General features: G+C 39.5%; 2 protein-coding genes across 3 annotated transcripts; one reads left to right on the plus strand and one right to left on the minus strand.

Moving 5' to 3' along the window:
• The first annotated feature begins 206 nt into the window (after window positions 1-206).
• LOC111219992 (thyrotroph embryonic factor-like) lies at window positions 207-10,795 on the plus strand. 2 transcript variants are annotated; one of them, XM_022742907.1, is made up of 5 exons: window positions 207-430; window positions 6,076-6,474; window positions 7,239-7,459; window positions 8,243-8,454; window positions 9,218-10,795. In XM_022742907.1, exons 1-5 carry the CDS (start codon window positions 355-357, stop codon window positions 9,237-9,239), a joined length of 930 nt encoding a protein of 309 aa, XP_022598628.1. In that variant the 5' UTR covers window positions 207-354; the 3' UTR covers window positions 9,240-10,795. The 2 variants fall into 2 exon arrangements, with proteins under 2 accessions (XP_022598628.1, XP_022598627.1); XM_022742906.1 differs by lacking the exon at window positions 207-430 and adding an exon at window positions 4,820-5,188.
• Window positions 10,796-12,571: 1,776 nt separating this feature from the next.
• phf5a (PHD finger protein 5A) lies at window positions 12,572-14,113 on the minus strand. Its single transcript, XM_022743223.1, has 4 exons — window positions 14,014-14,113; window positions 13,644-13,667; window positions 12,962-13,128; window positions 12,572-12,768 (listed from the first exon to the last, which is right to left on the minus strand). The coding sequence occupies exons 1-4, from the start codon at window positions 14,063-14,065 to the stop codon at window positions 12,679-12,681; spliced, it is 333 nt and encodes a 110-aa protein (XP_022598944.1). The 5' UTR covers window positions 14,066-14,113; the 3' UTR covers window positions 12,572-12,678.
• Window positions 14,114-14,348: the final 235 nt, after the last annotated feature.

Raw genomic sequence — 14,348 nt, forward strand, 5'->3', positions numbered from 1 at the left:
TTTTTTTTTTTTACCTTAGGTAATTCAGCCACGGCTCGGGATTGGCTGTCATCGCTGTGATGGACACAAACACTGGCCAATCGGCGCTCTCTCCGTCGATCGCTGGCAGAAAGCGCGCTGCTGATTGGCTGTGGGTGAGGCGCTGACGGCGTTAAGTAACTTGTTGTCATGGTGTGTGAACCCTCAAAGTTTTAATATCCCAAACACTTTAGGTGAGCTGTCAGGCACCGACTAGCCTCCGGGACCTACTGCGTTTTTGTGTTTATTGATTCTAATATTGTTTCTTATGAGCTGCTGATCAGCTCTGAAACATTTTATTGCTCTTAATTGCAAAGGGTAAAAAAAAAAAAAAAAATGACTACAGAGATCCCGGAGATTTTCAGGTCTCTTCTTGAGCATCCATTTACTCTCCCGAACTTTGACGAAAATGGTGAGTGACATCAAACTGTGAAATGTGGTTTCTCGGAGTTTGTGATTTAAATAACTTGCAGCACCGTTTGGTTTTTTTTATGCAAAGAAAGTCGCTGATGTCGAATGAGCGTTTTGAAAACTGATTCATGCATTTCTGCAAACAACTGCGTGTCTGTTGCGTAATCCCTGTCAGCTGATCTGGACGGGACTTTGTGCCTTTTGCTGGACTGTGGAGATCTGCTCCCTGGCTTTAATTAAAACGCAAATGTTAGCAGGATTCATAAAGGGGAAGCGATGGAGGAAATACTTGTTGAACAGCTCCAACAGGTAACAGAAACAATGCAGGGACGGATTCTTCAGCTGTGTTGTCTTGTTAGTACTTTCGAAATAAAAGTAGCTATATTTAGTAGTCATGGATTTGGGGATTAATTACGTGGTGACATTAAGATGGTGCAGGGAAATAACTAATGCAGTTCATTTAAAATGTCATCACTGAGGTAACAGTTTCTGATCATCTCTCTTTGGCTGCTGCAGCTGAATCAGATGTCTCTACCCGCCTGACCATCTTACCCAGAGGAGACCATGATCCCAAACTCATCTTCACTATTGTACATAAACTGTCATAGTCAGCCCCTAGTTTTTTCTCCACATTAAAACTCATAACACTTGTTAAAGAAATATCCGTCCATACACAGTGAGGTTAACATGTTAACACCAACTGGGGCCTAGTAACTTTATCAGAGGCCCACATTCATTGGGTGATGGTTCAAACACGCTGCTTTTCCCCCTAAACAAATCCTGTCCACTGTGGTCTGTTGACCAGATAAAAGAGAACAGTTTACCCACTGATAAGGAAGAAGATTATGGCTGTTAATGTCCTTCTGTTTGATGCTGTGGTACTAAGTGGATGTTCTGGTTAAAAAAAAAAAACTCGTAACCCAGTCTGTGTGGATCTGTTTGTCACCTGTCTTCATCAGTCAGAGTGTGTGTGTGTGTGTGTGTGTGTGTGTGTTGGAGAAAGAGGCTGGTGGCTGCTTTGTAGATTCTTGATTAAATCACTAGATGGCTCTGTTTGCCTTCTCTGGGCCATATTTAGATAAATCAGATTAGGGTCATATGATTTCATTACACTGAGAGCTGTGCTGATGCTGCTGGCCCCGTTTTTATCAAGATTTTATAATCACTTCTCAGTCTGTGTTTTGTTATAGGAGCTTCTGAAGAACCCCACAGAACAGATGTCTGACTCTTTCAAAGTATAATTAATTAATGACTTCGTAATCACCTTTTCCTTTCTTCCATACAAGTGAAAGGTCCAGGGTTATAGTTCATTTGCCACTATTTATCATAATGAGTAAATAATAAGGTATTTTATGGATTCACTGCTGCATAAATTATCTGGAGATATTTTTATTATGTTTAGGTTTTCAGAGCTGTCCAAAAATGGTCACATAAACTGTAGTAGTTTGGGAGGAGCTCAAGATGAAGTTATGAGGTCCATGACTATGACTTTGAAAGTAACACAAACATGATGGTGAAATTTTAATTTTGGATGAACTGCTCCTTTTATTATGATGCAGTTTGTGGGCCATGATCATAGGCTGCAGTGCTTGCAAAAACAGTCTTCTAGCAATCTGTCAAAGTATGACTGTAATTTGAGCCCCCATGTGCTGCACATGACACACACACACACACACACACACACACACAGACATACACAGGTGACTAGGATGGAGCAGATTTACAAAGACTTGACTTTGAAAGGTTCATCTGTATTTCTAGATTATGTTGTTAAAAGTGGCCCCTTAACTTTATGCACTGAGTCACATACTGTAGTTATATGTATATGATCTGATGCGGGTCTCAACAGCTGTTTCCCTCTGAGTTTAGGTTGTATGTAGGTCTCTGAACCTCCACACAGAATCCATAAAGCTGTCAACAAAGCAGAGCAAATACATTAATGAATGTACATGTATGTATAGCGTATGAACATGTTAATCTGGTTTAAACTGTCATGCCAGTGAAATCCTGGCTTTTTGTATTCATTTTGTAGAAAACTGCAGTCATGATGACAAAGCTTGTTTTTTAGAGAAATCCATTCACATTTCATTAAAGTTGCCTGACAGTTAAAGATAGCACTGTGGTCAAACACTAGATTTGTTGCCATGCCGCCACGTGAGCCAAAACAGCCTGAGTCTGCACCTGTTGACAGGTCAAATGTGCTATAAATTCCACAGTATATCCCACAGGAAGTGGGAGGTTTTCAACAACTCTGTATAATGTGTTATGTCTGCCACAGAAAAGCACCCAAAGGTATAGAGAAACATATTTGATTTTAGCGTGTATGGACTTTTTTTTCTGTTTTGTTTTTTAAATATATAATTGATGTCAATATAAGGAATCTAAATAATATTTCAGTCTATGATGTAATTGAAAGTGTCTTCTTTCAATGTCTTAAAAGTCACAGTTTGAGTGTGTATATGTAAAATAGCAGGGGAGAGGTTGTCTGAGTTTCACAGCTCAAGCACATGATGTGAAGGTTGAATGAAAGTAGTTTTCTACAAATCTTGTTCTCTAGTTTTTGCAGAGCCTCGCTGAAATAGAGTGCCTCATCTCGTTTTTGTGATGTAGACTGTAGCATAGAGTGAGTTTCTCACTTTATTGTACATACTCTACATCAAGGTTTTAGGTGATTGTTGTTTAGGTATATAAAAAAAAAAAAAAAAATCTTGGAAAAGTTTATCAGCTATTGTTCAGGTTTTGAAAATTTGTAAAATGCCATTATACTCTTACACTATCATAGTGTATCATAGTGGCAAACATAAGGATAATGTTTCTAGAGTGAACGGGAGAAATGTTTGTGTGTGTGTGTATAGCCAGAGGTTTTAAATGAGGTAATGTGGTCCATTAGTGGGTGAATTAAAAAGTGATGTTCAGCATGAAGCCAGCGACCTTCACTGAGCTCATGCACGTTCTGCAGCTGCTGACCTTGAAGGTTTTGTCTCCTCGTAATGTTGTGCCAAAAACAGATTTTTTACGTGACACATATGAGCAGCACGTGTGGAAAACACCCCCCTCTCTGCAACACCTTAAAATTCCAGCTTTTATCAACTGGATGGTGTGCACAGCTGCCTTTTCTTGCAGTTTATTAATGCAGCGATGTTGGTGCAGGAACATACTAAAGAATCCATTTAGTACCACAAATGCACACATTGAAAAGACCATTGATGTGAAGAGTATGTCCTCTTTTTTTAAATGCGTTCATCTGTCAAAGAAAGCAAGATGTGCTTGCATCAGTATCATGTTTGGTTGAAGATCAACTGTATGTACATCCTGCTTTGTTTGCAAGTACATTCTGTTCTGTTTTTCATTTTAATACATGAAAAATGATGAGATGAAAAACTTTTTTTTTGAGTATGATTTAATGAGTCTATAGTGGAGGAAATTCAAAATTTTTTTTTTTTTTTTTTTTGGAAAACAAGCTCTTTACTAATGCCTAAAGCTGATGTGGCAGAATTATCAGCCATCATATCAAAATGAAGCAGTTTCTGTGAGACCATGTATGTTTCATGCTGTTGTGGCAACACAGGATTAGGACTCGACATTAACATGCAGATCTTTGCCCTTGGCATGTCTTGGTCTTCTTGGTTGCAGCAGTGTGCATATGGATGTCGTAACTTAAAGCTCAAGGCGCTACTTGCACGGCCAATTACACCCGGCACTGGAGCGCCGCCCTCCCTGCATGTTCCTGTATGTCCGCTCCTCTATTGGACGGCGCCTACAGATATGTAAGGATGTCAGCTGCACGTGCTTTTGCATGTGAGCGGAACAGTGTTGGTGCAGCAACATAGGGACTTGCTGTACATTAGCAACGTCCTGTATGTTCTTCTTGGGCGTTGCCTTTTTCTTGAAGCTGAAAAGTAATTGAAGTTGCAAGTTAAAAATCGTGTCTTAATACTTATTTCTGAAGATGATGTGATAGCACTGCATAGACTGATAACTAATTGTGCCTTACTTGGAAGTTGTAAAGCCGGTTTATGTGTCTGTTCGTATAACATTGAAAAACTGTTTAAAACCTAGTGATGAATAATATATGAATGGAGGAAGCGGTTCCCTGCAGGAACACATTGGGTCCACGTCACGTAGTATAGCTATATGGACCATGTCAATATTTTTTTTTTTTTTTTTTTTTTTTGCTCGAGACACGTTTTTCTCTTAATATGTTCAGTGAAACATATATATAACTCGGTCAACCAATGAGATCTCGGGTAATTGCGACTTGACAACCGCCATTGGCTCGTCCTCGCAGTCCCCGCCCCTGCCTTCTCCGGCTCATTTAATATTCATGAGGATGAGGCGAAGCCCGCCAATCAGCTTTCAGCGGGGTGGACATTTTTAACCAGGAGGTACAGTTTGTTCACGACGCCAAAAACCCATGAGTACTAAATTTTCCGTGGAAGTGGGTCAACGCAGCGAGCAGCCCGGGATGCACTGACGGTTGTTGTTATATTTTCTCGTGAATTTTGTGTGTGTAAAACCGTTGGACACAGCTTGCGACGTCAGTTAGCTAGTTTTGTCGAGCGAACAGGACAACCGTTGAGCTCGCTTTTTCTTTTGTCGGTTACTACGCGGTTATCGTCAACAACAAGGGGGGGAAAAATGTCGGGAGAGCCAATTCTCATCACACTGGAAACGGCCACCGGGGCCCCTAGCTCATTCCCGGTTGTTTTGAAGAAAATAATGGAAATGCCTCCGCCGAATATACTGGACGGGGAGGACGGTAAGTGCAGTAAATTAACGGAGGGGAAAGGGTGAACGGTTGTTGTGAAAGACGGTGATAACGTATGTGCAACGGTACTAACATGGACACCGCATACACTGACACCATATGTTGAACACACTACATAGGCCTCTCCACTCTGTAATGTGTGACCCACCTCACCGTCCAGGCTTTTCTAGACACGCCCCTGACTTTAAATGCTGTTTTTGGTTAAAAACACAGTTCCAGTGACCACATATTTTGTTGGTAGAGATGTGTAAGTTACGGATATGTGAAGGAAAGTGCGTGACGTCTCGAAGTGGTAAAAGTTGCGCATGTTTCCATTTACTTGTTTACATTTATACCATAGTTATTTTGGTTATGTTAATGATATTTTCACGTGTCGCTTACGCTATCACTGTTTGTTATTGTCCCATAGGGGATCAACAGAGCATTTGGAGCATGTTCACATAGATCCAATCAGAGCTTTCTACAATAGTTACAAAAAATTGATAAATTATGTAATCAGAAATGTAATATTAATATTCAGACAGACCGATAAACCTCAGCAAAGCTTGGCTTGTCAAAATGTTGAGATATATTGTTGTAGGTCGCAGTGGAGAATTGCATTTGTCATATGTAGTAGTTCTGGAGACTGAGAGGTCCCTGTTACTGTGAAAGGTGCAATAAAAAAAATAAAAGAGCACTCAGCTTTCTGGCCTTAGGGACATTTCTGGATTGGGGTCTCTTTGGAAAAGAAAACCAAACATGTCCTGCTGCTTAACAAAGGGTGCTTTCCTGTTGACCTCCACTAAAGGCACTAAAATGCGTTTCGTTTACATGTGAGGGCAAATATATCTATCCATATTTGTTAAAAAACTTACTCTTGTATTTTCTCTGTGTTTCAGACACTGACAAGGAGAAGCTGTGTCTGGGAGAAAATGCCGAGCTGGGGGGAGGAGGAAGCGATATGGGTCCTTCAGCCGCCCTGACTCCTGCTATCTGGGAGAAGACCATTCCCTACGATGGCGAGAACTTCCACCTGGAGTACATGGACCTGGAGGAGTTCCTTATGGAGAATGGCATCCCCACCACGCTTGACGAGGACTCCCTAAAGAGCATAACAGAAGGCGGTGCCACCAAGACAGAGAAACCTAAGGCTGCTCTCTCTGTAAAGACAAAGGTGACCAGGCCAGCAAGTGTGTCCCCAGTGGCCCTGCTGCCCATTCAGGAGTTGGACCGGTGTGAGGAGGAAGTGGTGATCATCACCAAGAGTGACTCTGATATCATCTGTGATGTTACTGCAGGTGAGTGGAGGGGGTAGGATCAGAAACTAGAGGGCTACAGGGTTTCACTACCTCTTGCTGAGTAGGTATTTTACCTCACAGAAAACCTGTTGTTTGGGTTGAGATCTCTTGCAACAAGTGAAATTCTAGTGTTTTGGAATGGGGGTGTAGTGAGGCAGTTTGCTGTGTCATACCACCTACACTCAGAAATAGATTGACCTAATTAGAAGACATGAATGTGCTTGCATCAATGAAAGAGACATTTGGCGCTTCAGTCTTCTATCCACTATTAACTTTTCCCGTCTGGTTGGTGTTCATGTTTTCACACAACCACATTTTTTTCTGAATGTCAGTTAGCATGAAAGTCCTTGCAACCAGTTTCTGTATAATAGTCATATTTATTTATTTGGCTGAGATGTCTGGAAAACATGATACATATTGTGAAGCTGGTGTGAAGTCAGAATGTCACTCAGTCCTGAAAGAAGCCACAAGTGGCAACAGATGGCAGAAATAGATGCTGCTGCTCCTGCATAGCAAAGATAGTAGAGTTAAGCACAGTATTATCAGCAGACTCAGTCACCCACCCCGCATACACAGCAGAGTTTACGAAAAACAATACTAGCTTTAGGGTGGGGCACCTGTGAACCAGCATTACCTCTTAATTTACCAGTTAGACAGATGTGAACTGGCTAGTTCACGTATGTTGCAGAATGTGTCGCTGACCCTCAGTTTGATCTGCAGCTATCTAATATTCCAGTTCCTGTGTTCCTCTTCTGTCTGCTCAGAGGTGACCACTGAAGAGGACAGAGCAACCCCCGAGCCCATCGACCCTGATGAGATTGAGGTTGAGATCAACTACGAGCCTGATCCCACAGACCTGGTCCTGTCAAGTGTGCCTGGGGGCGAACTGTTTGACCCACGCAAACACAAGTTCACTGAAGATGAGCTCAAACCACAACCTATGATCAAGAAGGCCAAGAAAGTGTTTGTGCCTGATGAACAGAAGGTATGCTGGGAGAGGACGAGGTGCCTCTTAAACACAGAAACCTACTTTTGCAGTTCAGCAGTTTGTTTCACTGTGTGTGTAGTTTGTTTTATAGAAAACACCACAACAAAAAGGCAAACTAAAGCATAAAGCAGGGATCAACATGTAGGGTTGTGCACTCTAGTTTTTGTAATGAGTTTACATTTGGTAAACATTTACTGATGTTGTTTTCCAGAATTTTTTTTAGAGAGAGCAAAACAGCAGAGAAAATAAGCTCTACTTCTTTGAAGTGTAAAGCAGTGAATTGGAAATATGTTGTCTTCATTTGCTAATTCATGTTGGTCTGTGCACATGTTAAGGTGTAATATTCATTTCTAATTTAGCTGACACTGTGCTGGAAAAAAAGTCTGAAATTTGATGCCATCATAAAATCATGCTACCTTAATGAAATAGAGTGAAACAACTTCATTGCCTTGTGGTTTCATCAGCCAGTTTCCCAGTTTAGTGTGAAGGAAGTAGACATAGCAAAAAAACAAGGCCATGTCACAGTGAATCTTTTCTAGCAACTCACAGTGACTCAGCAATCTGATAATCTCAAAACTGATGCCTTCCTCCCTTTCCCGTCCACCAGAGAACAGTGGTTTTGTTTACATGCACAAAGGAGCTTGGCTGTCAGCCATATTACAAACTAAGCTGAGGTCAGACTTGGGTAACGCGGCTAATGCGTTGATAAAAAGGTGTGATGTCGTGTTTCTTTGACTCAACGGATCCCTTTGTTTGTTTTTTTCCTCTCCACCTCTGCAGGATGATAAGTACTGGCAGAGGAGGAAGAAGAACAACGTGGCTGCCAAACGCTCACGTGACGCCCGCAGGTTAAAGGAGAACCAGATCACCGTCCGAGCAGCTTTCCTGGAGCGTGAGAATGCAGTGCTGCGGACGGAGGTTGCAGAGTTACGAAAGGAGTGCGGCCGCTTCAAAAACGTTGTGGGTCGCTATGAAGCCAAATTTGGATCAATGTAAGGGACCAAAATAAAGCATATGAAACTGTAAATGGACATCCATGTAGCAAACAGCACAATATCAGTCACTTTGTTTTATACAAACTAGGTTAGAGACACCGTTGAGTCCTGATTGTTGGCTATGTTGACAGATACCAAACCTACTACTGTTGAAAAGAAGCCGCTCGGCTGTTGTTTGGCCAGAGATAGACAGAGGAGAGGGAGGGAGAATAGTACACCTGTTAGGGTCGCCAGTGGTGTGGGTTGAATGAGTCGAAAATGTGTCATCTGACCTGACATTGACCCTCCTCCGGTGATACACGCCGTCTTTGGAATGGGAATATAATGTATTAAAGGACATTTTATTGACCCCCTGACTCGTCCAGTCTCATGATCGGATAAAATGTGGGTTGAATGCAGGTTCAGTAAACTAGTGCGATGCCTGCTGCTTGTATATGAAAAGGATATCAATGACTTCAAAAAGTTGAACAGGGAGGCAGCCTAAATTGCAGTTATTTGGATTAATTAACAAAATAGCCACACAGTGAAGCCTTACTAAGCCTTCATGTATCTTGTATTGGCAAATACTCTTTCTTAATTCCCCACACACTGCCAGACCCTTGATTGACTAACTTACCTATCGTGGTCTAATACATATTTAATCAGGTAACACAAGCCAAACCCTGTGATCATGTGAATCATGTTCCCGATGCTTAATGTTGACCTCTCTCCCTCCTCCCTCCCTCCCTCCTCATTCATCCTTGTTCTCTTCTCTTTCAAGTGCGATGCCGGAAGACCAATAGACAGCAGCCGATTTATTCATTTATTTTTCTAATGAATCAATAAATCAAAACCATTGAGGGTTGGTATGTGAGAACACTAGAATCGATCGGATGAAGAAGAGGAGGAAGATAGCGTACGTGAGGGCGTGACTGTTGTTGCCATGGAGACGCAATAGCATGTTAAGACCTGATATCTGGTTTTTGTTTTTTTGTTTTTTTTATGACTTCTATTTGCCATCCATGTGAGTGAGATGAGTGTGAGAGGATATTCAAGTGCTTCTTCAGTACACCTCTTTCATGAAGTGTACTTCTATCATGTTTTGTATGCCTTTGGCCGAAAGAGATCATTTGTGATGAACTGTGGGTTTTATTTCAATTTTTTAGATGGTTGATATTTAGGCAGCAGTTACAATAGTTTAGACTAGATTTTGAGTCAGTTTTGATATTGTAGAAATAAACTGGTTTGCAGGTTGCTTTCAGTTCTTTACACATTTTAATGACTTTTGAAACCCACATGTCCATTTTTGTTTTCAAATTTATATTAGTATGGCAGATATGTAGAGAACTGGGCTTTTCTTTCCTCACAAAAACTTTTGATTGTGACATTTCCACTAACTTAAGCTTCTTCAGGGGATAACAGTGACGTGGCTGAAAAAAATGCAGCCACGTTTACTTCTCTTCACATAAAAGAACTTCTTACCAGCAGCACAGGGCTGTACATAAACACTCTGTTCTCCCTGTTTCAATGTATGTCTTGCAGTCGCTCTCGTGCTGTGTTTGTCACTGAGTAAGACGCCTGCTTGAGTCTCTGTAGGGTGTCATGTGACTCGTCCATTTACGTCAGTAACGCTTCAGAATTGTTGTGTGTAGAACCCACTGATGCATGTACTGTAAATAGTTGTAGTCTAAAATTATGCTCTATTTTTTTTTTTCCAATATTTTACAAACGTATTCAGTCTTGTAGGACATGAGAACTCAGATACATTGCCAGTTGAGTTTTTGAACAGGTTCTCTTTAGTCAAGTGAATATCAAGCAATTAAATTGTAAATTTCCTTAAAGCTTATCATCTCTTGAAGAGCTGACATTTGCCCTTATATGGCAGTGTCTCATCTTTGTTGGATGCTAATGTTGCTCTTTAATTATTGCTTCATTAAAGGCAGCTGGTGGTGAAAGGTTAAACTCGTTAAGCCTGAAAACACAGACATTTTTGTTGATGTCGTCTACTACACAGCTCTTATTAAAGTAATCAAGCTCGTATTTCTAGTAAATTTACAAGTGCATTCCTTGAAACAACCAAAACAGTAAAGATGTTCAAAACCCTTGACTGGAATGTATTTGCATTTAGATTGAATAATCTATTAAGTTTTTTGGGATGTGTTGGTGGACTCACTTATCACCCAACTTTTTTAGTTCATTTTGGTCTGAACTTCTTCAGAAATTCTCTCTCAGACTTGGAAGCTGGCAGTGTCTGTTGCCGGCTGATAATTTTTATTTTTTGACAAACCAAGAAGTCTCAATAAATACAGACTGTATTGGGGCATCTTTATTTTTTTATAAAATAAAGAACCTCGAAATATCTAAATGTCTTCTATGTCTAAAGCCATTTCAATGCAGGGTGCAGTCTGGCGGTTTACAGGGGTTATACTGTTGAAAATCACATCCAAAAATTAAAAGTTGTTACCCAGGATTATTTAACTGTCCAATTCTGACAAAAAGGGAAAGGTGGTCTTTTCTGCTGTGCTTCCACTATAGACTTTTTTACCAAGAATTCACTGTAAGTCTTTTTTTTTTTTTTTTTTTTTTTTTTTTTTTTTTTTGGGAGGGGTCGATTTATGAAAAATTTAATTAAATCTAAACTGATATGGGTTATTTTATTAACAACACACCCAGCAGTAAACACAGCTTCATCTATTCTCATCTTTTTGTGTAAAAATGAAGCGCAATCTTCTCTGTGGGGTAAAACTACATCAGGATTGCCACATTTATCCAGTGGTTCTTCTGGAAATAATTTTACTCCCAGCCTCATTAATTTCAGTCAAGAAAGAGTCACATTCTCCATAATACAGTCTCCAAAGTGTAATTATTAGTATAATTTTGACATGAATGATAATGTATTTCCTGACTTGTTTAAATATTTTTAATGCTCTCTGCTATAATAGAGGTTGCATCTGCCTTCTACCAAGAACAGGTCAATTTGTTAACTTTGAGGGGTTGTTTTTAATCCTCCTGGTTCTGTCTTTGTATTTCTTTGTAAAGAAACATCTTGGCATTTTAAGTGTGGCTACCTTTTGTCTTGTATATACAGTATGTATAAATAAAGCCTTGTTGAAAAAGTGTGTAATTGATTTTTCATAAGGACGTTTCTTTATATTCTGAGTGAGCTGCTCATCTTTAAGTCCACTTAGCCATTGCCAAATGATGAATACAGAGATATCAGATAGTGATTTCTCTTGTAACACCAAAGGGTAAAATCATTTTTTTTATATTTTAAAAGCTTAAATGACAAGTCCAAATGTCCAGCTGTCTCCAGGACTAGACCTAAGCATAAATAAACAAATAAATATATAAATCATACAATCTATGCACCATTCTCAAAATATCAAAGTTTAAATGTGAAGTGTGTGTGTGTGGACTCTTTACTACATATTCATCTGTCAATGCCTCAACATCATTTAATTTGGTTCTCAACAATCTGAACACAAGTCCACAAAAAATATATTACACTTATAGAGGAAATTTGCTACTGGTTGTTTTCAGCCCACTGTGTACTGCTGGAGTGAGCAAAAGATGAAAAGTGAAACACTGCCATCTGCTGGAGGAAGGTGAAGGACACGCGAGGAAAAGAAGCTGCAGTTTAAAGGTGATACAGGTCAACATCTTCAACTGGCACACGTTCAAATTCAGCCTGTCAGACAACCGATCAGGAGTTTAAACAGCATCATGTGTAGTTATAGAAATGGAAGTGTTTAGTGAACAGGAAGTTCACCTTTGGTCACGATGAAGAGCAAATTTTGTTTTATGGATGAAAAGATCTTAAAGTACATTTTCATGGCCACTAGGCAAACTCCTGCTGCTGAAGATCATGTATATGATCAAAAGCTCCAGGACATGAACTAAATGAATCTTGAGGTGGTATCATTTTGTGAACTGTTGATTCCAAGGTAAAGAAGAATGAACTAACTTTGAAACTCAATAGGTTCTTGTTAGAATTTTAGTAGGTAAAATGGCTCAACTAGCCCATGTCTATGTCTAGTTCAATAACCATTCATATTGAACATTGTGTGAGCATGAGGAGAATTTCAAAACCTTGACTCTTAATATGTAAGTAAGAAGTCACACAGAAAAAAAGACAGAAAGTATAAAACAGAGTTTTATTAACAAGTCAAAAATGTTTCTCGAGGTTTCAAAGAAAATCTGCAAAAGCTGAAAAACTAAAACAGGGACTGGACTGTAGTGTCTTCACCTCTTCTTGAAGCCATACTTCTTCCTTTCATAAAACAGATCCGTTTTAGAGCTGCCCAAGTTTACAATCTTCGGACATCCATCTCGCTATAAAGAAAACAGGAAAAAGATTGTTAAAAAAAACATTTTCATTTTGCACTCAGGGTTAAGTTTAAATTTTAAGTGCTATATTTTATACAGGTCAGTACATCATAACGAGTAATGCAAGATAAAAAAATCATAAATATGGCCTGGTTAAATCCACAAACACTTTATTTTTCTATTTAGACACTTCACTCACATCTTTCTCCTGGATGGTGCACTCTTTACAGTAGTAGGCATCAGATACTCCCGGCCCTCCACAGATGACACAGCGTCCCTGATAGGAGCCGTAGTTACACTCATCACAGATGCGCACCAACGTGCACGGCCTCACATAGGAATCGCAGATGACACACTTTCCATCACCTGAGAGGAACAGGGAAATGAAGGATAAGAGATATTTTATAGGAATTTCGTTAATAATTCAGTTTGTAAAATAACGGGATAAATCCTTTTTGAAACTATCCAAGTTTAACTCAGATATCGTTGAGCTGCTTACTTTTCCAGCAGCCACATAACGGTGTAGACTATAATGTGAAATGTGAATTTTGCTTGATATAGCTTCAAACGTTTAATAACAATGTTTACAGACTGTAACAGGTTGTAATACATATGTAACTAATTGCATAATGCATGAACCCGTACTTCTTTATTTAGCTGAGAAAACATGATTGGGTTTTGGTAGTGTTGGAGTATTAACATGTGTGAAGGCAAACATTAAACTGCCTGATTAAGTGGACCTAACCTCAACGTAACTACGAAAAAAAAAAAGAATACCGACTTATGGTAACAGTTTTAACAAATACCTTTTAACGTAGAGGAAAACACACGACAGTTTAAACACTCAGTCTGTTGTATCGGACTGGGAAGGGAATACTTACATTTCTCGCAAAGTCTCCCGATAGCTGAGGAATGAAAACAAAGTAGTCAGAGCCAGTCAGTATAGTCAGGCCATGAATTAGCATTGATAGCACCCTTCTACATTGGAATACGTAACGTTGTTAACAATAAACCATATTGTTAGATATACCGAAATATAATATTTGGTGAAAGCGAAATGGACCTGGAGACATTTCTAAGCTAGCACCATGTCTAACATACATTCAATGAAATCCATGATGGAACCGTTAGCATGGTAGCTAGCATGGTATCTCTAGCGCAAAATAACAATAAAGAGCATCAAGTAACAGAAAAAAACAATAAAAAAAACAATATTAGATAAGTGGTGAGATGAAACAGGTCGAACCATACCAACGCCGGCTTGTTTCCTGCAAAAGATCAAATCTGGATGATGTTTAGCCATTTCGGACCTCCGTAAGGCGAGCGCTGCTGGTTTGTTTCAACTTTCGCCTTTGACCTGTAAACTTTGTATGAGAAGTTGAATTATCGCCCCCTAGCGTCTCCAAATTGAAAGACAAAAGAAACCAATCACTGATCGTATCCTCCTTTTTATCTACCTTTTTATTTTCTCAAGAATATGTACCATAAGAAATTATTTTCTGACAAACAATTGTGACAATGTAGGAATAAATCGTTGTTAATTTTAACTTTAAAAAATAAGAAGTAGAAATAAAATAAAAATCATT

Source organism: Seriola dumerili, unplaced genomic scaffold (assembly GCF_002260705.1).
Source record: "Seriola dumerili isolate Sdu_G_001 unplaced genomic scaffold, Sdu_1.0 BDQW01000068.1, whole genome shotgun sequence".
NCBI lineage: Eukaryota > Metazoa > Chordata > Actinopteri > Carangiformes > Carangidae > Seriola > Seriola dumerili.